This window comes from Chiloscyllium plagiosum, unplaced genomic scaffold (genome assembly GCF_037043375.1).
Source record: "Chiloscyllium plagiosum isolate Xiang-an unplaced genomic scaffold, Cpla_swu_hap1 HiC_scaffold_17, whole genome shotgun sequence".
Taxonomy (NCBI): Eukaryota; Metazoa; Chordata; class Chondrichthyes; order Orectolobiformes; family Hemiscylliidae; genus Chiloscyllium; species Chiloscyllium plagiosum.
In genome coordinates this window covers 75,445,886-75,472,889 of record NW_028270155.1, presented here as the reverse complement: position 1 = coordinate 75,472,889, position 27,004 = coordinate 75,445,886, and the positions used below count along the sequence as shown (strand labels likewise).

At 43.8% G+C, this 27,004-nt stretch overlaps 1 protein-coding gene across 1 annotated transcript in view; it reads right to left on the bottom strand.

Annotated features, from left to right (window-relative positions):
- hydin (HYDIN axonemal central pair apparatus protein) overlaps positions 1-27,004 on the bottom strand; it is a 905,740-nt gene that overhangs the window by 822,902 nt on the left and 55,834 nt on the right. The window contains exon 4 of the mRNA XM_043707374.2: positions 18,827-18,946. Within this exon, the coding sequence (XP_043563309.2) occupies positions 18,827-18,946 (120 nt within the window). The remainder of the gene's footprint in view (positions 1-18,826; positions 18,947-27,004) is intronic.

Here is a 27,004-nt window from a genome sequence, read left to right as displayed (position 1 = left end):
CAATTAATATTGCAACACTGCCTCTGTTACAATCTGCCTTCTGGCCTGAAGCTTCTATATCATGGAATAGGGTCACCATGATTTTCAACTGTTTTATTGCCACCTCCACCTCTGTGCCCACCTCTACAAGTAGGAATCCTCCACCCTCATGCCTCAGTTATCCACTCGCCCACCTCCAGTATTCACCCTCCACTTGGACCCCTTCCTCTTGCCTCTTACCTGTCCTCGAACTCTTCACTGAAAACTGTCGGTGTAACATTGGCTGTCGCAATTTCTCTGCTCCTCGCACCCACTCTCCCTGTCACCTTCTGAAATGGCAGCGCTTCGCTCTCAGGTCCAACCCGAAATTTGTCATCAAACCCGCTGACACGTGAAGGCACTTGTAGTCTGGCACATTGATCTTTACCTTGACCACCAGTCAGGAAACACCAACTCTCTGACACTTCTTCCTACCTCTCCCTGAACCATGACCCCACATCCCAATATCAAGCCATTGTTGCCAGCACTGTCACTGACCTCATTATATCGAGAGATCTTTCTCCACTGCCTCCAGCTTTGTAATTTCCCAACTATCTTCTGATCTTCAGGAACATCATTTTGTCTTCAGTCGAGGCATTTTACAACCTTTTGGACTTGCTATTGAACCCACTCCCATTCATTCCCTTTTCTTTAGCTTTACTTGTTGTATTCTCTGTCAAAATGTCCCCTCTCCCACTCCAGTGGGGGCTTTTGTTTAATATAAATTAGCAATGAGAAGTGCCATTGATCTGCTGTTCTCACATTCCAATCACTTAATCTGCACTATCAATGCTGTTTCTCTTGCAGCACTTTCCCCATCACCACTATTGCCGAAATGCTGCCCTCTCCATACTTCACGCCAGCTCTCATGTAGACATCTAGATTCGAAATGTTAGCATGCTCGCTATCCAAGGATGCTGCCTGACCTGCTTTGATTTCCAGCAATTTTTGTATTCAATATTGTTGCCAATCTGCCACTCTCTCTACCATGTCTCAATTCTAGCAATGATATCATTTGCCACGCACAGGGTGATGCGTGTATGGAATGAGCTGCCAGAGGAAGTGGTGGAGGCTGGTACAATGGCAACAATTAAGAGGCATTTGGATGGGTATATGAATAGGAAAGATTTGGAGGGATATGGGCCGGGTGCTGGCAGGTGGGACTAGATTGGGTTGGGATATCTGGTCGGCATGGACGGGTTGGACCGAAAGGTCTGTTTCCATGCTGCACATCTCTATGACTATGACTCTATGTGCTAATCAACACGATCAATGCATTTGCCTTCCTCATAATACTCCTTGCATTAAAATAAATGCCATCTAGCCTTGCCATGATCCCTTGTGTCTTGACTTGAAAATATTCACATTGTTTCTACACTGACTTAGTCTGTGGTGTATGCTTCTCTGTGCATCACAACCAACACTGCCTCCAAAATCCCATCCTGCTGTCAAATTAGTTTAAACCCCCAGTAAATCTGCACCAGCAAATCTCATCAGAAAGCTGCTGACCCCGTTGTGGTTTAGATGCAAATCATCAGACTTGGGCAGGCCCAACCTTCTAGAAACCCAATGACCTCCCTCTGCTCCAGAACATTGATCTGTTCTATCCGCGTATTCCTAGATTCATCAGCATGTAATACCAGAATAATTCAGAGGTTACAGCCTTTGAGGCCCTGCTTTTTATTCTGCTGCATAGCTCCCTACATTCTTCTCAAAGGACCCCTTCCCTCCTACTGCCTGTCATTGGTACCAATGTGAACCACCTCTGACTGTACACTCTTCCCCTTTCAGGATGCTCTGTCGTGGTTCAGTGACATCGTTGACTCTGGCCCCAGGAAGGCAAGTCACCATCCTGCAGTGACATCTGTGGCTGCAGAAATACCCATGAGTGGCCCTCATTCGTACCACTATTGTTCTCCCTCTCTTTCTGATCCCCACCTTCTACAGCTGAGCTCTGGCTGCACTTCCTGGAGAAGCAGTCACTCTCACTGTTTTCCAACACAGAAAACCTCTTCTTTAGTGAGATGCATGCTGGGGCTTTCCTGAATCTCTGACTACCGCTCCTTTTCCTGACTGGTGGTCAGTGTCAGTCAGAAACACGTACACTGGTGGATGACCACGCCCAAGCTCTAAAGCCCCACTCTCAAGCTGATCAAACCAGTACTAGTTCCTGTGAATGTGGTCAGTGAAGGTGAATGCAGACCCCAGGCCTTGCCTCTGCCTGGGGAGGAATGACCCCGATGGTCCAGCAGTCACTACTCCCAGGATGTAAAGTGCATTTATTTGACATGTGCATGTGCAACAATACTGCTGCAGTTTATTTAAAGTGAAACAGAATATTTATTTACAATAACATTAATTATTTATAATAATTGAGAGAAAGATCTATTGACTTCATGAACTGGAGACTCTGGATGACAGCAACCAGAATTATGAAAAGGTGTATGTTTTTGGATAGGTTTATATCACAAAGGTGGAGATCAATTTTTGTTATAATGTCCACAATCTGGAGGAGATCAATGCTGAGACAAAATTTATCATCCGGAGAGACCACTTGGCTGTTAAAAGATCAGATGCAGGTATAAAGATGTGAAAACCATCAGCTGTTGTGATGAATTGGTGTGACAGAAGCATTGATGTTCAGAAGATCTGTTCGTATATTGATGGTGAGGATCTGGAGTAGAATATTTGGTATTAGAAGTCAAGGGCCTAGGCCATATTCAAAACTTGATGTGCTGAGGTCTCATTTGGGTGCTGTACAGTAGCAATTGCCAATTAATCTTTTACACTCGGAGGTTCATCGGGTGAGAAGGAAGCGATGTGATTGCTTCATGAGGAAGGCTGCCAAGGCCACTGCATGATCATGGAGATGGTCCTGGTTGGAACTGAAGGATACACAGATGTAGGAATTCACCATGTCAGGGTAATCATCAATGAGTTGACGCAAAATACGCCTCAGGAAGTCCCGGTAATTCCAGCTTGGTGCCTTAGTCTTTCAATTAAGGAGCAAGCCTTTGTGGATCCAGTGGATAAGAAGATCATCTACAGTGTTGCATTACAACACTGGATGTTTTTCTCACTCTTACTATCCAAGTGCAACAGCAAGCACACGATGCTGGTGTGGATCTGTTGCTGGAAGTCCCCAGACTTGGCCAATATTGCCAACATTTGGAAAGCTTCAAGAGACTTGCTCACTTCCAATCCCGAACAGTGGCCGAATCCTGGAGAGGATTGAATTTAAAAAGAGCGTGATTATTTGTGCTGGTGCCTCAAGAATGTTTTTTTTGCAGACAAGACAACATGGCAAGTGTGAATACATCGCTGTTCTCTGTATTCCCTAACAGGCTCACCAAGACATCGGTCACACTCCAACAGCATCGCCTCATTCCAAAATCAATGTTTTTAAAGCTCTGACACAGAGCAACTGGGTAACAAGTGAAGAGTCATACCAGCAGAGGTATCAGATTAAGCTGTTAATCACAATGTCTCTGAGACCCAGCTCGAAGTTTTCAGGAGTTCCCCAAAGAAGATGATTATAGAAACTGCCTGACAGTCTCAGATCCGAAGGATTTGGTAAGCCAGTTAACGTACGTTATTAGACAAATCATCACCTGCAGATGCTGTCATTGCCCTGGCCAGCAGAACAACCCCCTGATCAAATCTAATCCCTCCTCCCATCACCATATGGTCAGGGATGTCACTTTGACCGATCAGATCAAACAGGGTCTTGAGTGACCTCACGCACCTTTCATTCAGTGACCAACTTGTATCAACATCAAATCCAGCTGTGAAACCTCTCCGCTGTGATTGAATATCTGTATCATTGGATAGACAGAAACCCACCCCACTGGTGAGAGATGCAAGTCGACCACTGAATATCTATGGGAACAATGTCCTCACCACATCTGCCATCCTGGGCTGAGTAAGTATCTCATATAGGCCATGGATGACAGTCAGCGAGATATTGGATGAGTACATGTCCCCACTGATGTGGCAGCTTTTTCCCTTGAGAGGGTACACAAGATGCTTGATTGTATGCACTGCACAGGCTCCATCTTCAGCTGCTGCTCTTCACACATCCCGGATGAACATGTCCCCCAGGGGCGGGGGGGGCTGGTGCGACAGATCAGGAGCTGGGACATAACTGCTGTCGAGTGCTGTGAAGTCAAAGCAGTTAGCCCTCGTAGAACACGCGGTTTCATTTCCTGGTGAGGGTTTATCTCCAAATGAAGCCCCAGCACACGAAGGATATCGGAGACCTGCTCCTGAAGTTGTTTTCTTTCTCGCAGGAAGATGTTTTCCAATAACAAGGAAGTGACCTGGGCTCAGCTGGGATGTTGGTCAGACAGACTACCACAGACCACGAGAAGCAGGTTGTCTAGCTGACCCCGCGGCAGGCTCTGACAAATCAACTCCATCACCTGATGACACTTCTGAAAGTGAACCTCTTCATCAGGGTTCGTCAGGACTTCAGGCAGCGTTTTCAGAATCCCTGGATGCTCTTGATATTGTTCCAGTCTGGCTCCATCACCCATTAAGTAATGGGACAGGATGGTATAGACTGTGTTGAGGGCCATTTGTTGAACTGTATGGGAACCATCAACACAACGTGGAATCAGTCCTCCAAGCAGTGTGCCCACAAGATTCTCCAGTACTTTCCTGCTATCATCAAACCTCCGTGAAAACACCACAAGCATCTCAGAGATGCTGTGTATTGCCATTGTGTATCTTCCATCGACAAGATCCCCTCCTCAATCTTCTGGATGACTTCATACTTATCTTCTGTCTCAGCAATGATCTTCTCCACTGCCATATAAAAGACACAAATAACAGGTTTTATCATTGTCTGCTTGTGAAGATCCTTTAATTCTGCTGATTGAAATCTATTTCAATCTCTCCCTGGAGTTGGGAATGATATGGAGATGCCAGTGTTGGACTGGGGTGCACAAAGTTAAAAATCACACAACACCAGTTTATAGTCCGACAGGTTTAACTGTAAGCATTAGCTTTCAGAGCGCTGCTCCTTCATCAGGTGGTTGTGGTCAGGTCAACAACTACCTGATAAAGGAGCAGCGCTTCGAAGGCTAGCGCTTCCAATTAAACCTGTTGGACTTTAACCTGGTGTTGTGTGATTTTTAACTTTGGAGTTGGGGAGATATTGAATCAGTTTCCCAGTGCTCTTGGCTTGATCTTTTCTCTAGACGTCTCTCCCACACAAGTGCACAGATCACTTCAGTTTGTTGTATTTTGTGTTGTCATGGTTCTCATTGTGATGACTGCAACCCTCAGTTGTGATGTGATCCTTAGCTTCCAGTGGGTGTCGTGTGCTGGGATTTTCAAATACAACATTCAGTGAGGAGTCACAGAGATTACAACACAGAGTGAGGGCTCATGTCACGGAGTCAGAGAGTCATTCAGCACAGAATTAGATCTTTCATTCCATCCAGTCCATGCCGAATATAATCCCAAACTAAACAAGTCCAACCTGCCTCTTCCTGATCCATATCCCTCCAAATATTTCATATCCGTGTACTTCTCGAAATATCAAGTTTGAGCACAAAAGAACTGAAAATGAATCAAAATAATAACTATATTATTGAAATGTTATAATTAAGAAATCTAGAAGTAAATCTAGCAGTAAGCCTGAATCTCAGGAGAAGCTGCAAGATCCATGCTATCTACAAGTACAACATTTTAGAACATTTTTTTCTTATTAACATTCCTCAAGATGGATGTCATTCCTGTTGAAAGCCGTCATTGCTACATTCCATTATCTGGGAGAACACTTTCTCTCCCAATTTCCCTTCACTGAAGAACTCTTCCTGTTACATCATCTGGGGAATCTTTATTTAGATTAATGTCCATTGTAGCACATCGCAGCTCTGTGGAAGCACGTAGTTATTTAGCACGTTTTGAGAAGATTTGTAGCTCAGGTTGAGGTTCTGGATGCAGGTTTGCTCACTGAACTGGGAGGATCATTTCTAGATGTTTCGTCACCCTACTAGGTAACATTTTCAGTGGGCCTCAGGTGAAGCTTCACCGGAGGCTCACTGAAGATGTTACCTAGTAGGATGACGAAACGTCTGGAAATGAACCTCCCAACTCAGCGAGCAAAACTACATCCAGCAGGTAGTTTCTTTTTTGCAATATCCTGGATTTCTAATTAGCTCATTTCTTCTTGACCATATCCTGAATCTGTGGAGATTGGTTTGGAAACTATTGAGTCATATGAAGTTTATTGTCATTTTGTGTAAGAAAATCTTAATTGTCAAACTGTTGAATTATCTGTGCTGAAGCATTTCATTTGACTTATTGAGTAATTTTGGACTTGGCTCGGTAACATCTGGATATGGATGCAGGTGGGATGGTCGGTAATTCTGGATATGGATGCCGGTGGGATGGTCGGTAACTCTGGATGTGGATGCCGGTGAGGTGGTCGGTAATTCTGGATGTGGATGCCGGTGGGATGGTCGGTAATTCTGGATGTGGATGCCAGTGGGATGATAGGTAACGTCTGGATCGGGATGTTGGTGGGATGGTAGGTAATGTTTGGATATGGATGTTGGTGGGATGGTAGGTAATGTGCCACAGTCCAAACATGTGCAGGTCAGGTGAATTGGCCATGCTAAATTGCCTGTAGTGTTAGGTAAGGGGTAAATGTAGGGGTATGGGTGGGTTACGCTTCGGCGGGTCGGTGTGGACTTGTTGGGCCGAAGGGCCTGTTTCCACACTGTAATGTAATGTAATCTAATCTAATGTTTGGATATGGATGTAGGTGGGATGGTAGGTAACGTGTGGATATGGATGCTGGTGGGATGGTAGGTAATGTCGGGATGCGGATGCCAGTGGGATGGGAGGTAATGTCTGGAAGTGGAAGCTGATGGGACCAGCATCCACATCCAGAAGATCATCAGCCACCATTTCCGCCTCATCCAGTGATATGCCTCCACCAGACATATATTCCCCTCCCCTTCCTTGTTCGCCTTCCACAGAGACCGTTCCCTTCAGGATACTCTGGTCCCCTCTTCCCTCACTCCCTACAGCCTCACACTACCTTCCCCTGGTGTAAGTTGTAACACCTACCCATTTATTTCCTCCCTCCTCAGCATCCAAGGGCCCAAACATACCTTCCAGGTAAAGCAACACAATCTAGTCCACTGCTTTCACTTCTCACAATGTGGTCTCCTCTACATTTTGGAAACAAATCGTAGACTGGGTGACCACTTTGCAGAGCATGTACATTGCGCCCACAAAAAAATGCCCCAAGCTTCCTGTTGCCCGCCACTTTAACACACCACTCTGTTTGCTGGCCAACACCTCTGTCTCAGGCTTGCTGACGTGCTCCCGCGAAGCTCATCACAAGCTGGAAGAAAAACCACCTCATTTTCTACTTGGGGACCCTGCTGCCCTCCATACTCAATATCAGGAGTTCAATAATTACAGGGCCTGAACTCCCCCATGACCTAGCCCCCTGCCACACACACCAGGCCTTGTTATCACATAGTCTGCCATTTATTCCTGATGAAGGGCTTTTTGCCCAAAACATCGATTTCGCTGCTCCTTCGATGCTGCCTGAACTGCTGTGCTCTTCCAGCGCCACTAATCCAGAATGCCATTACAAAGTACCTATTGTTAGCCACTAACAGTCTCCAATAACAACTATTCACCCTCCCAGCCAGATCCTTTGGCTGTCCAATTGTTCTCTCTCTCTTTGGGCTCTATCCCTACTTATTGTTTACTCCTTAACCTCTCCCCCCAGCTCACCTTCTTCAAAAAAACCAACATTTTCTTTAGCACCATCAGTTCTGATGAAGGTCACTGGACCCAAAACGTTAACTTTGATTTCTCTTCATAGATGCTGGCAGACCTGCCAAGTTTTTCCAGCAACCTCAGTTTTTCATTCTGAGTTACAGCATCTGCTATTCTTTCAGGTTTTTTTTTCAGTTTCAATAGTTTCATGCTGCATTTTAAGTAGATGTGTTTTTACTACAGTGATTCAATATAGGACTCTTTCCTGCAAGGGGAAGTTAACATTCACCAACATTGCATACAAGTTGAGATGTATTAGAGTGCATTTCCCACTTTATGCATTTAAAATTGAATAAAGCACAGATTGGGATCCCTAAGGGCAGTATTTAATACAGCTGACAAGAGTCTCTCTCACCTGTTGGAGATGTGATGTAGAGGAGCCAGTGTTGGATTAGAGTGGACAAAGTTCAAAATCACACAACACCAGGTTATAGTCCAAAGAGTTAACTTGGAAGCACTAGCTTTTGGAGCGTTGCAATAATGGCTGCAGTTGGCAATGCGCCTGCCCAAAACCTAGGTTTGCTGAGGGGCCCAGGCCCTGGATAATGATGGAGGATAAAGTGGCGGGATGACATACTGGGGTTATGGTCATGACAGGGGTGTTGGCAACAAGGTTCAGCACTCTGAATCTCTTTGCTTCTTCATGCTTATTCCCTTGATCAGGCACCTCTCTTTATTCATTCATGGGACATGGTGTTGCTGGCTGGGCCAACATTCATCATCCCATCCCTAAGCAGCCTTTTTAAGTTGCTGCAGTCCATTTGATGTTAGTACCCCAGTAATGTTGCTAGGAAGGAAGTTGACCCAGCCAATATTGAAGGGACTGCGAAATATTTCCAAGACAGATGGTAAGAAGCTTGGAGGGGTACTTGCAGGTAGTAGTGATATTCCCATGAATCTGGTGCCCTTATTCTTCTAGATGGAAGTGATTATAGGTTTGATGAATGATTAAATGTATCTTGTAGATGGTACACATTGCTGCTGCTGAATAGTGCAGTGAATTATTGAAAGTATGGTGTCATTCAAGTGGCTGCTTTGTCCTTGATCATGTCAAGTTCGTGCGTTGTTGGAGCTGCACTCATTCAGTCACATGCCTGACTTGTTCCTTGCAGGTGGTGAACACACTTTGGGGAATCAAGAGGTGAGTTATTTGCTGCAGGATTCTTAACTCCTAACCTGCTTTTGTAGTCACTCTATTTACACACTAGTACAGTTCAGTTTCCAATCAATACTAACCTTAAGAGTGTTAATGGTGGGGGATTCAGTGATGTAATGCCATTAAATACCAGCGGTGATAGTTAAATTCTCTCTTGTTGAATATGGTCATACTGACACTTTTGTAGTGCAAATGTTACTTAACAATTGTCAACACAAGCTTGAATACTGTCCAGTCCTTGCTGCATTTAGACATGGACTACTTCAATATCTGAGGAATCGCAAATGATGCTTCTGATGGAGGGAAGGTCATTGATGAAGCAGCAGAAGATGGTTGTGCCTTAGCATGCCTTTGAACAACAGAGGTAGTCCCACCCAAAAGCTCACAAGCAACCATAACAAAGTTGAATTTCAGGATTCCTGCAAGCTGAGACCACCACTCCTACTCCACAACCAACCCTCCACAGAGTGAATACACCAAGGTTAGTGTTGGGGGTCTGACATTCAGTGTAAAAACTGGACTGATATCCCAGTGAACACAGAAGAACATTCCGGGCTTCAGGCCTCTCACTCTGGGCAGCCTCCAGAGACAGTAGGCATGATTTTGTACCACTTCCAACTCTTGAAAGCTAAAATACTCAAGGCAGTAGACCTTTAACAAAAGATAAGTCTGTCAAATCTGTCAACTTGTCCTGACTACCTTCTCAACAAAGAGGTGTCAGATATGCTTTAATAAAAATTTCAATTCATATGGAACCATTTTCCAAGTATTCCACAATCAATCAAATGATGTTGAAGATTATTACATTATGGTTTAATTCTCAGCACCTCATTTTTCACGTACAGCAGAGTTAAGATTAAATAACACCAAGGAACTGTCATGATGACTTTGCCCTACTATCCCAGAAATACTAGAAACACTTATCAATACTTAACATCTATATTCCCCACTAATCTTGTTTGATGTTGTCAAAAGCTATCAGGTTGTTTAATGGAAAATGCCACTGTATAGTTGTTCCTTACAAGACATGACAGACAATATGATCCCATCAAAGCCCCTTCAGCCCACATTATCTTCACATCAATAGTCATGTCTGCACCTCCCTGATCTTATATTAACCTTGGCACAGTTCACATCCAAGTTAGAAAATCAAACCACATTCCAACAATTCAAGGGTATTTCTAAACTTACACTTCATCGCACTACTGAGAAGACAGCACTGTATTGATAAATTAAATAGCTAATTTGCAAGTAAAAATGTTAAGTAGTTAGAAAGTGGAACTTTAATTATCCAAATACAAATTGGGCTAGCAATAGCATGAAGGGCAGAGAGGGCCAACAGTTCCTAGACAACAGTCAGAAAAATTCTCTTACTGGCATGTTTCCAGTCTGATGAGAAGGGTGATATGACTGGTGGAAAAAAGGTGTGTCAACTGGAACAAACGTCAGTGGGTAACGTTTAGCAATTGTATGTCTTGTATCAGAGGTACCGTGGCAACTGGCAATCCAGAGGTTTACCCTAATATTAAAGGGACATGGATTCAGCTGATTGAATTTAAATCTGAAACTGAAACCATCAATTGTTGCAAAAACACAATAATGTCCTTCAGGGAAGGAAATCTGCCATCCTTAGTCGAGTTAACTTGTGACTCTAGGGCGGCACGGTGGCTCAGTAGTTAACACTGCTGCCTCACAGTGCCAGGCACCCAGGTTCAAGTCCACCCTCAGGTGACTGTCTATGTGGAGTCTGCACATTCTCCCCATTTCGGCGTGGGTTTCCTCCGGGCGCTCTGGTTTCTTCCCACAATCCAAAAATAGGCAGGCTAGGTGAATTGGCTGTGCTAAATTGCCCATAGCGTTCAAGGATGTATAGGTTAGGGGCGAATGTAGAGTAATTGGGTAGGGAAATGGTTTGGGTGGGATATTCTTCAGAGGGTCAGTATGGACTTGTTGGGCCGAAGGGCCTGTTTCCACACTGAAGGGATCCTATGATAGATCCACAGTAATGTGGTTGACTTATAACTGCAAACCATTTAGTTCAAGAGCAACTAAGGATGCTGCTAGCAATGCTCATGTCCCATGAAAGTATATCGTTTAGATTGGCTATAGAAAAGGACAAGGAACAATTCAGAGTGAAAATAATTAATTGGGGAAGAGCCGAATATAGTCAGGCATGAATCAGGATCAGATAAATTAGAATCAAAGGCTGCAGGAAAAACTGTAATGGAAAAATCGATTGCCTTTAACAAAACGAAGAGTTTGGGACCAGTCAAGTACGAGACTGAATTCTTTCTTTGTTCTTAATTTTCCATTTAGTCCGAGACTGAGATGGTGCCAGAGGATTAGAGAACTCAAATGTTATAGCCTTGTTAAAAAAAATGAGTCCAACAGCAACTTCAGAGCAATTACTTTAACCTTCCAGAAACAATAATTAGAAACAAAATTCAGTCACTTGTGCAAACACTAGTCTAACAGATGTTGAGAGGCATAGATAGAGTGGATAGACAGAGACTTTTTCAAATGGCGGAAATGTCTATCACGAGGGGGTGGGGGTCATAATTTTAAGGTAATTGCAGGAAGGTTTAGGAGAGGTGTCAGAGGTAAATTCTTTACTCAGAGTGGTGGGTGCATCGAATGCACTGCCAGCAGTGGTAGTAGAATCAGATACATTAGGGACATTTAAGCGACTCTTGAATAGGCACATGGAAGTTAGTACAATGAAGGATATGTGGGTTAGTCTGATCTTAGAGTAGGATAAAAGGCCCCCACAACATCGAGGGCCAAAAGGCCTATACTGTTCTATGTTCTAACAAAAAAAAAGCCAGTCTGGATTTGTCAAGTGCAAAGTGAAATAACTCGACAGAGGCCAGCATCCCATCACCAACGCACCCTGACACTCCTGTTCTTATCTGTCAACCAGGGCTCCCTGATTGAGCTGTTGATCTGATTCAATCAGGGAACTCAAGTTCGGTGAGGTCCAATGGCTGACCCCATTACAATCACTACACAAATCATGTTTAACTAATCTGCTTGTGTTTTCAGTTGAAATAACAGAGGGGGTTGATGAGAGTAATACTATTGATGTACTGTAGATGGACTTCTAAAAGGCATTTAATAAAGTGCCGCATATACTTTTGAGATCAGTTACAGCTCATGCAATCAGTTAAAGCAAAAACATGAATAAGAAATTGTTTTAGTGACAGGAAACAGTAGTGGTGAGTAATTCTCTATGATTTAGTTTTAGGACCCCTACTGTACCTTATATAAATTAATAACTAGACGTTGGGGGTAGAGACACAATTTCAAAATGAACAGATAACATAAAATCTGAAAGTATTGTGAACTTTGAGGAGGAGGATGTGAGGATCTAAAATCTGAATACAGACTGCTGTCAGGAGCAACCATTTAATACATGCTCTTACTAACAATAAAATGGTTTCTTAACGCAAGTAACATGACAAAATGGCTTCTCAGCTGCAAATTGACAATTCTGCTTAAAATGGCTTTAAAACCCTGCTAAAAACTGCATTCCTGAAATAACCATAGGGTACTGAATCAAAGATTAGCAGACAATGCTTCCTTTACAACACAGACTAGATAAGACATTACTAGCCATCCTAACTGACCTTGCAATTGCAGGTGCAAAGAGAGATAAAGAAGCTTGTTTGTGGAAAACAAAGTTGGTTCCCAGGAAATATCATTGGGCTAAGTGGCTGTCAATATTGTCATTTTATTAAATTTGATTGGTAAGTGTCTGAATCTGAAAATGTGTTGCTGGAAAAGTGCAGCAGTTCAGGCAGCATCCAAGGAGCAGGAGAATCGACGTTTTGGGTATGAGCCTTTCTTCAGGATTGCATCTGCAGTCCTCACTTTCTCCTAATTGTCTGAATCTGCTTTGTAACCGTGGCTGTACTTCTTTTCAAAAAAGATATAAAAATGTCTTTATCTGAAGCCATGCGCGCAGCTTTCTCCTAGAAACACAGAAGTGTTTAACCACTGTGTTGCTGGACAACCTGTGCGTGGCCGTGATAATAAAGTGTGAAATCTTGCAGAATCAGACCGAATTGCTAGTGTTTTTTGACTGATCGCGGAACCTAGAGACCCCTCCCGTGGGTCAAGATCTTTAGATGTACAACTTCAAAAGTACATGTACAATTTGGTGTAATAGGCAGACAAGTCATTGACAAAAATTGAATGCAGAAGGTTGTGAAGAGATTCATTTGGTTGGAAAGCACAATGCTCGGGAGGGATACAGCTTCAGTGTATTTGTACATAATTCATTGAAGGTGGACCAACAGGTTGAGATTGCAGTTTGAAAAAAGCAGCATACAGGTAGTTCTTCTATAATGTAATAATGCATTCTTGTGCAACCCCACATTATAGAAAAATTGGGCTTTACAAACAGCACTTAAAGTGTTGGCAATGTAATTTTAAAGTTCACGCTTTAGAAAATGTTCCCAATTCATCAATTGTGTTACAGCGAATTTGCACTAACGAATCACACATTATAGCAGAACACCTGTATGTTACAACATCAAGGTGATTATGTCAAATATTTATGTAACACTAGTTTAGCCTCATCATGGGCACTTTTATTTAGGAAGAATATGAAAGCATTTGAGAGGGTGGAGAAAAAATTCCATATTCTAGGGTTGAGGACTTCTGTTATACGGATAGATTGGAGAGATTGGGGCTGTCATTCTTGGAGAAGAAATGTTTGCAATGACATTTGACTGAGCTGTTCAAAATCACAAGCATTTGGGACAGAGTAGCTCACAAGAAACTGTTCCTATTGATGGAAGGATCAAGAAGCAGACAGGACAGATTTAAGTCATAAAAGTAAAATACTGTAGATGCTAGAAATCTGAAACAACATAGAAAGTGCTGGAGTGACTCAATAGTTCTGGCAGCATCTGTGGAGAAAGAAACTAAGTTTATGTTTCGAATCTGGTATGACTTGGTATACTACAGAACATATTTAAGTTAATTGGCACAAGAAGCAACGACAACATGGGGATTTGTGAGTGCTTAGGATGTAGAAATAACTATCTATGAGCATGGCGAAAGCAGGTTCAATTGATGAATCAAAACTGGATCATTATCTAAAAAGGAAAAATGTACAGGGTGACAGAGAACAGATGTGTAATTACACCATGCATTGCTCTTACAGCCAACACATGATGGACTGGAAGGCCTTCGTCTGAGCTGGAAAAATGTTCAGATGGAGTTCAGAGAAACTTCCCAATGGCAAAAGAGTCAAGAACTACAGGACACCAGCATAAAGTAAGCAGCAAAATAGCCAAGACTAACAGAACTTTAATAAAGCAGAAAGCAATTAATGTGTGGAATGCACTGTCTGGGCATTTGTGAAGGCAGATTCAGTGAGGTCTTTTTAATTAGAAAACTATGGAAAAAAAACTGGAGGACTCCAGGAAATGGGTGAGGAGTGGGACTTGCTGAATTGTTCTTGGGGTGAGCAGGCATCGATTCATAAGATTGTATGTTCTCTTTCGAAGTTGTAATTCTACCATGATTAAGTACAGACTTTCCTCAATAGCATCTGATCAAGGTGGAAAGGTTAATAGTTAAAACTAAAATTGATTATTAATATTTCTAAATCAACATGTTTAGTACACATTGAAAAGAAACTTTGCTTTATTGACTGACTTTACAAAGAAATGAAAGAGGTACCATGTTAAGGGAATCAATGGAGAATTGTTCTCGACTTGCTCCTTGCTACGCTGCATCTAAAGGCTTCATTCGTTTAGAAAAATCAGTTCCATAACTAATGGATAGGTAAACCAAATTAAAGATGTTTTCTTAAATAGTTCAAGCTTATGGATTGACCAAGTTAGAATTTGATTTTACTTCCATAAAACCAATATGATATTCAAAGTTTCTGAGAAGATTTGTAGCTCGGGTGCTCACTGTTGTGGTTCTGTTCACCAAGCTGGGAATTTGTGTTGCAGACATTTCGTCCCCTGTCTAGGTGACATCCTCAGTGCTTGGGAGCCTCCTATGAAGCGCTTCTGTGTTGTTTCCTCCGTCATTTATAGTGGTTTGTCCCTGCCGCCTCCGGTTGTCAGTTCCAGCTAGCTGCTGCAGTGGCCAGTATATTGGGTCCAGGTCATTGTGATTGTTGATAGAATCTGTGGATGAGTGCCATGCCTCTAGGAATTCCCTGGCTGTTCTCTGTTTGGCTTGTCCTATAATAGTAGTGTTGTCCCAGTCGAACTCATGTTTGTCATCTGTGTGTGTCACTATGAAGGATAGCTGGTCGTGTCGTTTCGTGGCTAGTTGATGTTCATGGATACGGATCGTTAGCTGTCTTCCTGTTTGTCCTATGTAGTGTTTTGTGCAGTCCTTGCATGGGATTTATTTCACTACATTGGTTTTGCTCATGCTGGGTATCGGGTCCTTTGTCCTGGTGAGTTGTTGTCTGAGAGTGGCTGTTGGTTTGTGTGCTGTTACGAGTCCTAGGGGTCGTAGTAGTCTGGCTGTCAGTTCAGAAATGTTCTGATGTATGGCAACGTGGCTAGTCCTTTGGGTTGTGGCATGTCCTCATTCCTCAGACAGGAATGTGGACGTGAGGAATGTCAAATCAGTCATCATCCTATTGAATGGTGGAGCAGGTTCGATGGGCCAAATGGCCTACCCCTACTCCTATTTCTTATGGTTATGCAAAAAGAGACCCCGTTAACTTTTGATTGGCTAAGGCATTGGTATATTCTGAACTTTGCCACTGCCCAGAGACAGCATGTCTATAGTGTAAAAGTGAAAAATAAAACTTGTCTAACCTTTTCACATAGAGGGTGGTGCATATATGGAATGAACTGCCAGAGGAAGTGGTAGATGCAGGTACTGTTGCATTTAAAAGACATTTGGACAGGTGTACGAATACAAAAGATTTAGATATGGGCCAGTCGCAGGCAAATAGGACTGGTTAGTTTGGGAAACCCTGTCAGCATGGACGAGTTGGACTGAAGGATCTGTTTTGGTGCTGTGTGACCCTAAGACTGTATAACTTATTTCCAATATTCAGAAGGGAAATATGAGAGGCAAGTAAGCTGTGTTTAAACACCCAAGAGAGTACTTCAAACAGAAAATGTAGTCAAGATCAATCCCATAGATTGCACGATAACCCCCAGATGTTAGTGACACTGTGGGTCTATGGGTAATCAAATGTCATTAAACTTTACGTAGAATTTATATTTTTCTCTGTTCAAGATTTAGCTTTGGAACTCCCCCAAAAACTGCTCTGTCACGGACTTCTTAAGCTAGCTTAACCAAGTTGGTATTATATTTATGTTCCTCTGAGTTCTCAGCTGCACAAAGCAAATCATGTTTGTGGGCTTCCTTTATTCTTACTCACTGCTGCATTGAACCATTAACAAGACATGGCTTCTTCCAGCTCCCACAACTCCCATGCCTTTTCCTGAGCCCTAACCCAAACATTCAGCTGCACCTCCTACCTCCCCAGATTTCTTCTTCATCCTCATGACTTAGAGGTTGCTGCTGCAACACCTTTACAGGATGGGCTTCTTCTTCCTACTCCTGTATAATCGACTGGCTAGTCATTCAAAAATAACAACCTTCTCTTCTATTGCCTTTGTTCAACTGCCTAAATCTGACTATTCAGGAACCCTGGAACTGTTTTGTGTAACTTAGTGAAAACCCTGCAACAAGCCAAACCCTTGTTCGTCAGCAGTATTAAAATTGAATGCAACTAATGTATTTGAACAGTCACATGCAGCAATCTCTTGGAACTATTTCAAAATGTTACAAAATTTACAGATGGCTGGCTTGCACAATACAAAGTAGATAGAACAAAAAATAATATGAATATAATGTGTGTCTTGGAGTCAGACGTGCAGATGCGGGTATTCCCATGCTCTACTACTCTTGCCTTGTGGGCAGTCGAAGTCCTGGGTTTGTAAGGTGCTATCCAAGAAGCCCTGATGAATTACTGCAATGCATCTTGTACATGGTGCATACTGTTGCACACTGTGTTTGTGGTGAAGGGAGTGACTGTTGAAGGTGATGAATAGGCTACAATAGACTGTACTCTCCTACATAGTACTGAGTTTCTTTGGTGTGATTTGAGTTGTACTCATCTAGGGAAGCTGAGAGTATTCTATCACATTGAAACAAATATTATTATTTTAATATTAATACTGAGCAGAATAGTGGAGTATACTCATAGAAATTGATCTTGTAACAAATTTCTTCCTGATGTAGATCCAAGGAACCTATTTGACAGTGAGCTCCGACTTGTTTACATATTTATTCAACATTAACAAAAGTAAGGAACCTAGGGATCAGAAGAAAGGAATTTGGGATGGGGAGAAATGAATGAATGAACTCTTTCTACAATTAACTCCTTCCAAAAAAAAAGGGCGAGATAAACATCTGATTGAAAATGGGATTGGAGAAGATAAGCAAGCACAAATAAACAAACCTCCAAAAGCCTTGAAAATGATCGTTTCTGTGCTGGTGTGGTCAGGTCCATTGTTGTCAGTTAAGGGGAGAAGTGTTGGTAGTTGAATATAGAGATTGGAGATGTATGTTCTGGTTTTACTTCATCTGCTTTCAGATTCAGACTTCCCATAAAAGATAAGGCCTGGATTTTCACGGTGTTGAAATGATGTGGGAACCCTTTTAAACTGCAGATATGTCCCAATTCCAGGATGACTAATCCATTCCCAGAGCTTCGTGAGCCTGCATTCGACAATCCTCACAGGTGTTGTGAACCAAAGCCGACATGAAGGAATCCTGCTCATAGCCCCTCTCAGCCCAAAATGTATTATAATAAAGCTTTGCTAAGAACTCAGAAAGCCACTAATCTGTTCAAAATCTTGAGGCATGGAGAAAATAGTGCTGACTGACAACTCTGGCTCTCTGTTGTCAATTGCTTAAGCCTTATTTGCACAGAACTAAGAGATTCAAGAGCTTAGAATTTCTGCCATTGCTACTTCAAAGGGTCAGGATGATTTACATTTCTATTATACTATAGAAAAGGGATGTTTGTCAAAATAATGTAAAATTATGGAAGAATGGCTTTTGTTTTTAATCATCCCAATGTCATCATTGGGCTCATTGCTTCTATACCTATGTAGTAGGTGAACTGGCATGGAAGTGCCATGGAAATTCCTGATGAAGGGCTATTCCCTGAAACATCGGTTCTCCTGCTGCTCGGATGCTGCCTGACCTGTTGTGCTTTACCAGCACCACACTCTCAACTCTGATCTCCAGCATCTGCAATCCTCACTTTCTCCATGGAAGTGCCATTGCCTGGCATGAGGATGAGCTGGGGGGCAGGCAAGAGCATGGAATGGGTGGAGGAGCATGAGGTGGAACAGATGCCACAAGGCAAATGTTAAGTGATTGTTTTCGACTGGCATAGATGCAATGGACCAGATGACATTTTCTATGCTGTACACTTCTGTGACAGCTCCGGCCCTCTGGGTATGCGGGTTGGCAGGTCATACATTTTTCACTACATCAAGGACAAGATCCTACAGGATTTAGACAGGCTTTTTAAAGAGGCTGCCTCAGCACTCAGCTTGGCGTACGGCTACCTTGGAGCTCTTTCACGGGTCGGCTGAATCAAATGCAGCCTGAATCCTCCCTCACACTGAAGATCATGTCTCCAGAGCCACTTTCTTCCAAGGCAGGTGAGCCAAGATAGAAATTTTCCCAACTCCACTACATGCCTTAAGGATTAAAATCCAGGTCCAAATGCTTGATGTTGAGTTCATGATTAGATGAACCACATTTAATCTTTCTTAACCACATGCCTTCACGTACACAACAAAGAAAAAAATTCCAATTATCTTTACTTACCTGATCATGGTTCCGCAGAATCAGAGGAACCTCAAGGGTTTCAAAAGGTTCATAGTTTTGAAAGACAATTTCTGATGGGAATGGCTGAAATATTGGCCTGTCAGTGTCCAACATGGAGAACTGCAAAAGAAAGCAAAGTCAACATTAATCTCTACAGACTAAGTGAGAATGCAACATTATAAACTTCACGTATCCAATATTTATATCAGACTTTATGTATATACAACCTTTACGATCAGATGTAAGTACAATATTATTCATTCACAGGATGAGGGCATCACTAGCCCGGGCAACATTTATTAACAATTCCTAATTGCCCAGAGAGCGGTTGAAAGTCAACTACATTGCTATGGATCTGCAGTCACATGTAGATCAGACCAGGTACAGATGACAGTTTTCTTCCCTAAAGGACATTATTGAACAAGATGGACTTCTCCAAAAATTAACAATGGCCACCATTAGACTCTTAATTCCAAAGTTTTATTGAATTCGAATCCACCATCTGCCATGGGGGAATTGGAACTCTGATCCCCAGATGAATACTTGGGCCAAGTTAATCCATAATACTGCTGTGCCATCACCTCCCCATTAAATACAAAATGCAAAGTGTTCAGACGATTGGTGGAATTTGTTCCACCTGACAGAGACAGAAGTGAGGCCTGAAATTTACAGGTCAAGCTTACAATTTTTTCCTCCCTTCATCAGACATGGACTTCTCACCTCTAATTGACCTGGATAAGATGGTGGCATGTTGCCTTCTTGAACAGCTACAACCATTGGGGTATAGAGAACCTAGAATGCTGTTAAGGAGGGAGTTCCAGGATTTTGACCCATCAACACAATTTATTCCCAAGTCATGTTTGTGTGTGACTCGGTGGGGAACTTGCATTTCCATGTATCTGCTGCCCTTGTCTTCTAGATTGTAGCGACTGAGAGTTTGAAAATCTTGCTGACTTCTTGCACGTAATTTTTTTTTGTTTCTAAACAACAAACTGTGCACCAATTTGTTTTTTTTAAATACCTAGCTGAGAAGCAAAATAATTTTGTGCATTAGTTTTCATTATAAAAAAGATATAAGTTGGAAAAGCATATAACAACTAAGAAAGTTTCATGGTACTTGAAATAGTAATTTTTGATGGATCTCAATTCCGATGTTGCAGCTACTGTCAGTGCTCACTGTTTAATGCTGTGTGGGTTAGAATAATTAAAACAGGTAAACCAGCTGCCATGAAACCATTCCCCAGCAAAGAGTCACGACAAGAATAAAGTGATAAAAAAGAAACCTGACAGAAATAATTATTGAACAAATCCATTCCCTGCAGACTATCTAGTTCTCAACATTCCTTTCCTTTGTAAAGATCATTTTTTTAGACCTGGTAACAGAGAATAAAGGCTAATATTCTCCAAGAAAATAAGCATTTGAGACGATTTATGCACACCAGTGAAGCTGGAAATAATTGCCCAGATTTTTCTGTCAAAATTATAGTGATGCTAGTGCCCATGGTCAGATGAGTATTTAGCTGAAAAAAGTCCACAAATTGCTGACTAAGGTACCAGCAAATTCTGGTAAATGCCATCTCACTGTGAGCCCCACCAATCAAGTTCATAAACCCGCACAGTAAATGTGAAAAAGCACACACCAAAACATAGCCAACACGACTTTGTGCGTGGGAAATCATGTCTCACAAACTTGATTGAGTTTTTTGAAGAAGTAACAAAGAAGATTGATGAGGGCAGAGTGATGGATGTGATCTATATGGACTTCAGTAAGGCATTCACAACAAGGTTCCCCATGGGAGACTGGTTAGCAAGGTTAGATCTCATGGAATATAGGGAGAACTAGCCATTTGGATACAGATCTGGCTGAAAGGTAGAAGACAGAGGGTGGCAGTGGAGGGTTGTTTTTCAGACTGGAGGCCTGTGACCAGTGAAATGCCACAAGGATCGGTGCTGGGTCCTCTACTTTTTGTCATTTACATAAATGATTTGGATGCGAGCTTAAGAGGTACAGTTAGTAAGTTTGCAGATAACACTAAAATTGGAGGTGTAGTGGACAGCGAAGAGGGTTACCTCAGATTACAACAGGATCTGGACCAGATGGTCCAATGGGCTGAGAAGTGGCAGATGGAGTTTAATTCAGATAAATGCGAGGTGCTGCATTTTGGAAAAGCAAATCTTAGCAGGACTTATACACTTATTGATAAGGTCCTAGGGAGCGTTGCTAAACAAAGAGACCTTGGAGTGCAGGTTCATAGCTCCTTGAAAGTGGAGTTGCAGGTAGATAGAATAGTGAAGAAGGTTTGGTATGCTTTCCTTTACTGGTCAGAGTATTGAGTACAGGAGTTGGGAGGTCATGTTGTGGCTGTACAGGTCATTGGTTAAGCCACTGTTGGAATATTACATGCAATTCTGGTCTCCTTCCTATCGGAAAGATGTCGTGAAACTTGAAAGGGTTCAGAAAAGGTTTACAAGGATATTGCCAGGGTTGGAGGATTCGAGCTAGAGGGAGTGGCTGATCAGGCTGGGGCTGTTTCTCCCTGGAGTATTGGAGGGGTGACCTTATAGAGATTTACAAAATTATGAGGGGCATGGATAGGGTAAATAGGTTTCCCTGGGGAAAGGGAGTCCAGATCTAGAGGGCATAGGTTTAGGGTGAGAGGGGAAAGATATAAAAGAGGCCTAAGGGGAACCTTTCCACACAGAGGGTGGTACGTGTATGGAATGAGCTGCCAGAGGATGTGGTGGAGGCTGGTACAATTACATCATTTAAGAGGCACTTGGATGGGTATATGAATAGGAAGGGTTTGGAGAGATATGGGCCGGTTGCTGGCAGGTGGGACTAGATATCTGGTCAGCATGGATGGGTTGGACCGAAGGGTCTGTTTCCATACTGTACATCTCTATGACACAGGTAGTTAAGTCAAGTCAAGCCAAAGCCAATATACTATTTCCCTGTGCTTTCCCCTGTCATTTTGCTTGCTCTCCCACTTCTCAGCAGGTTTCCAATCAATCCTTCTTTCCTTGTCATTCTGTGTTTGCTTTGGCATTGAACTTAGCCCTCTAATTTACACTTCCCTCTCAGTCCTTGTGCTGTTAATTTTACAATCCTTCAATCTGGTTGACTGAGGGGATAAACAGTCAAGATTAGAGTGGTGCTGGAAAAGCACAGCAAGTCGGGCAGCATCCGAGGAGCAGGAAAATCGACATTTCGGGCAAAAGCCCTTCCTGATGAAGGGCTTTTGCCCGAAATTTCAATTTTCCTGCTCCTTAGATGCTGCCAGACCTGCTGTGCTTTTCCAGCACCACTCTAATCTCTAGCATCTGCAGTACCCACTTCTGTCTGAGGGGATAAACAGTACTGTTCACTTGGAACACAGATATCACTTCACTCAGACTTTCTGTAACACAAAATTTAAAAATGAAACATTTTCTGGCAAGTTGAACTAAGATGATCTGTTATGGAAAAATAGGTAATTTGTCTTGAACTCAACTGTCTTCATTCAGTACTAGCCACAAAAACCTGAGCCTTGTCTTGATCCAGGTCACACTGTTGTTTGCTGCCATTTCAAAATAGGTGGCTTATGGACAGGGAGAAAGTAATCTCTGTAGAGTCATTTTGTGACCTTTCATATTTCCTATCATTTTCAGTGGCCACAGTTGAGTATCTTATCTCTGGTGGAGAAAAAGGGGAAGATTGTATTTCTCATGATCCAGTTGGGTGAGGCACACCCACAAATTTAAAAGCCAAGAAAAGCAGCAATAATAATAAAAAAGAGTAAACTGACTGCATGAATTATATCCCAGACTGAGAAGGATGAAAAAGCAGTGTCCTCGTCCTCACTTTTCACCCCACTGGCCTCCTCATTCAAAGGATCTTTCTCTGCCATTTCAGACAACTCCAGCAGAACATCACCACCAAACACATCTTCCCCTCACTCTTCCGTCTGCATTTCTCAAGGATCATTCCCTCCATGACACCTTAGTCCATTCCACAACCACTAACACCACCCCTCCTCTCAATGGCACCTTCCTATGTAACTGCAGAAGGTGCAACACCTTCACCTCCCTGCTCACCATCCTCGGGCCTAAACAGTCTTTCCAGGTGAAACAGCATTCCACCTGTACCTCCTCCAATCTTGTGTATTGTATTCACTGCACCCAATGTGGCCTACTTTACACTGGAGAAACCAAACGCAGACTGGGTCACTGCTTTATGGAACACCTCTGGTCTGTGCGCAAGCAGGACCCCGACCTTCCCATAGCCGGTCATTTTAACACAGTGTCCAGCTCACATGCCCATGTCTGTCCTCAACATGCTGCAGTCTTCCAGTGAATCTCAGTGCAAACTGAAGGAACAATATCTCAGCTTCAGACCAGGCACACTTACAGCCTTCTGATCCTAACATCGAGTTCAACACCTTTAAATTCTGAACTAACTCCCATTTCTTCCCTTTCTTCTGTTTATTATCATGTCCTCCTCTCCCACTGTTCCACTTACTGTCCTTTCAAGTCTGGCAGGAGGCATTCCATTGTTCTGCCATTCTCACATTCCAATCAATTAATCTGAACAATTAACATCTTTTCTCCATCAGCACCCTCCACCCACTATCTCCAACCGTCCAAAACCATAGCATAAATGCTGTCCCCTGCACATTTCACTTCAGCTCTAATAAACAGTCATCTACGTTTGAAACATTAGCCCCTTGCTGTCTCTTAACGGATGCTGTCTGACCCACTGTGATCTCCAGCATTTGTTACTTTCATCATTTTCCAATTCTCTCTGGCCACAGGCATAGTGTCAAGGATCTGGAGGATTGCTGACATTGTAATCTTGTTTACAAAGGGAGGAAGAGATAAAGCAAGTAATTACTGGACAGTCAGCCTTGCCTTAACATTGGGCAAATTATTGACAAAAGAAAATTGAGTGACAGTATAAACCGCTCGAACGCCACTAGCAACTCCAACTTATCGAACATCAAGAAACTTAAGTACACCAAACTTTCACGTACTTACCTCCAAACTTGGGACTCCTCGATCATTCCAGAACCTTCTCACAGCCTCTGGAACTACACGGATGCCATTAGCACTCCAGCTTATTGGACATCAAGGAACGCAAGTACATTAAACGTTCACAAACTTACCTCCAAACGCTGGATGCCTTGATCATTCCAGAACCTTCTCCTGGCCTTCGGAACTGCTCGGACACCATTAGTCACGCGGCCGCTACAGCCACCACCCACAGCAAACAATGATGGCACTTCCATCCCTGCCGCCCCACAGACCTGGCCACTACCTCCACGATCACCACCTCTGTGATTGCCACCAAGACAACCGCCGCCGATCCCACTGCGAAGACTACCCATCATGTCACTTCCAACCACCATAGTGGTGTTGCCTCAGCCACTTCCGGCCCCCCCACTGCTGACGAACACGCAACAGCTGCTGAAGATATCACAAACGCCACACGGAACGTCACTTCTGCCTCCATGGATGCTACTGAATCACCGTCTCCGTCCCCCTGATCCCCATGGTGTGCGTCACTTCCTTTGGTGATGTCACCCAGCACCCACCTCAGAGATAGTCTCCGTCCCCACTCCCAACACCAGCTCTATACCAGGTCCCAGACCCAAGCCCTGCAGTGTTTCCAACAACCCTCAAGACTCCCCATCACTGAGGATGAATGATCAGTCCTTAGTAAAGGCCTGACCTTCATCCCACTACGCTCCCAGATCAACAAATTCAACATGCGTTGTGACATCACATTTTTCTTCCTCCGCCTCAGCCTCCGTGCCTACTTTTTCCACCAGGACTCCCAGCCACCTTCTGAGGACCCCTTCAACCACCTCCAACAAATTCCATCCACTTGTACAGCCCGTGCTGGACTGCCACCCACCCTTGATCTCTTCATCTCCAACTGCCGCTGCAACATTGACCACTTCAGCCTGTACACACCTCCCACCCACTCCAACCTCTCAACCTCGCAACACGCAGCTCTCCACTCCAATCCCAACCTCACTATCAAACCAGCTGACAAACTGGGGGGGGGTGGGGCGCAGTGGTAGTTTAGCACACTGAATACTGCTAAAGCTAGGTGCCAACTCGCGGACACCTCCTCCTACTGCCCCCTTGACCACAACCTCATCTCCCATCACCAGATTATCATTTCCTGCACCATCCATAACCTCATCACCTCAGGGTATCTACCATCCACAGCCTTCAACCTCACAGTCCGGGAAATCCGCACCACCCGGATGTAACTCTTACCCAAAAATCACAAACCTGACTACCCCGGTTGACCCATCATCTCCAACTTATCTCTGCCTTCCTTGACACCGTCCTGTCCCCCTTGGTCCAGGTCTTCGCCACATACATTCAAGACACCATCCCGCCCTCCATCTCCTCCATGACTTTTGGTTCCCCGGCCTTCAATTGCCTTATCTTCATCATGGACATCCACTCCCTGTACACGTCCATCCACCATGAAAAAGGCCTTGGAACTCTCCGTTTCTTCTTCTCCCGCCGACCCAACCTTCCACCAACACACTCATTTGACTGGCTGATCTGGTCCTCACCCTCAATAATTTCTCCTTTCAATTCTCCGACTTCCTTCAGACCAAAGGGGTAGCCATGGGCATCAGTTCGGGCCCATCTATGCCTGCCTTTTTGTCGGGTCCACCTTCCGCAGTTAACTGGCACTATTCCCCGCCTTTTTCTCCATTACATTGATGACTGTATTAGCACACCTCATGCTCTCACGAGGAAGTTGAACAGTTCAACAACTTCAGAAACACCTTCCACCCTAACCTCAAGTTCACCTGGACCATCTCGGACACCTCCCTCCCCTTCCTGGATCTCTCCATCTCCATCTCCATCTCCATTTCTATTGGCCAATTCAAAACGGACATCAACTTCAAACCCACTGACTCCCACAGCCACTAGACTACACCTTTTCCCACCCCCACCCCATAAAAATGCTATCCCTCATTCCCAATTTCTTTGCCTCTGCTGCATCTGATCCCAAGAGGATCAATTCCACCCCAGATGGCCTCTGCTTCAAGGACCGCAATTTCCCCTCCCACACAGTCAACAATTCCCTCCAGTGCATTTTCTCCACTTCCTGCACCTCTGCCATTGAACCCCACCCTCCAAACGCATCAAGGATAGAACCCCCTCCTGCACCCATCCCCTGTCCTCACCTTCCACCCCACCAATCTCCAGATACAACACATTATCTTCCATCATTTCCACCACCTCCAGTCAGATCCTACCACCAGAGATATATTTCCCTCCCCACCCCTTTCAGCATTCCACAGAGATCATTCTTTCTGCGACTCCCTCATTAGGTCCAGGCCCCCCACCAACTCACTGTCCATTCTCAGCACCTTCCCTTGCCACCGCAAGACATGTAAAACCTGTGCTCACATCTCCCTGCTCACCTCCCAAAGGATCTTTCCACATCCAGCAGAGATTTTCCTACACATAAAAACACCTTATCTACTGTGTCTGTTGCTCTTGATGTGGTCTCCTCTACATTGGGGAGACAGGACTCCAACTTGCGGAACATTTCAGAGAACATTTCCAGGACACAATCACCAAAAAACCCCACCGCCCTGTGGCCAACCACTTCAACTCCCCCTCCCACTCCGCCAAGGACATGCAAGTCCTGGGCCTCCTCCACCGCCAAATGCAAACTACCCACGACTGGAGGAAGAACACCTCATCTTCTTCCTTGGGACCCTCCAACCACATGGAATCAATGTTGATTTCAGCAGCTTCCTCATTTCCCCTCCCCTCACATTATCCCAGATCCAACCCTCCAACTCAGAATCACTCTCTTAAATTGTCCTACTTGTCCATCTTCCTTCCCACCTAACCAGTTGAAACTTTATTGCTGGAACAGCACAGCAGGTCAGGCAGCATCCAGGGAACAGGAGATTCGACGTTTCGGGCACAGGCCCTTCTTCAGGAATGAGCAGAGAGTGTTCAGCAGGAGAAGATAAAAGGTAGGGAGGAGGGACTTGGAGGAGGGGAGTTGGAAATGTGATAGGTGGAAAGAGGTCAAGGTGAGGGTGATAGGTCGGAGTAGGATGGAGGCGGAGAGGTCAAGAAGAAGACTGCAGGTCAGGAAGGCGGTGCCGGGCTGGAGGGATCCGGCTGAGACAAGGTGGGGGGACCTTC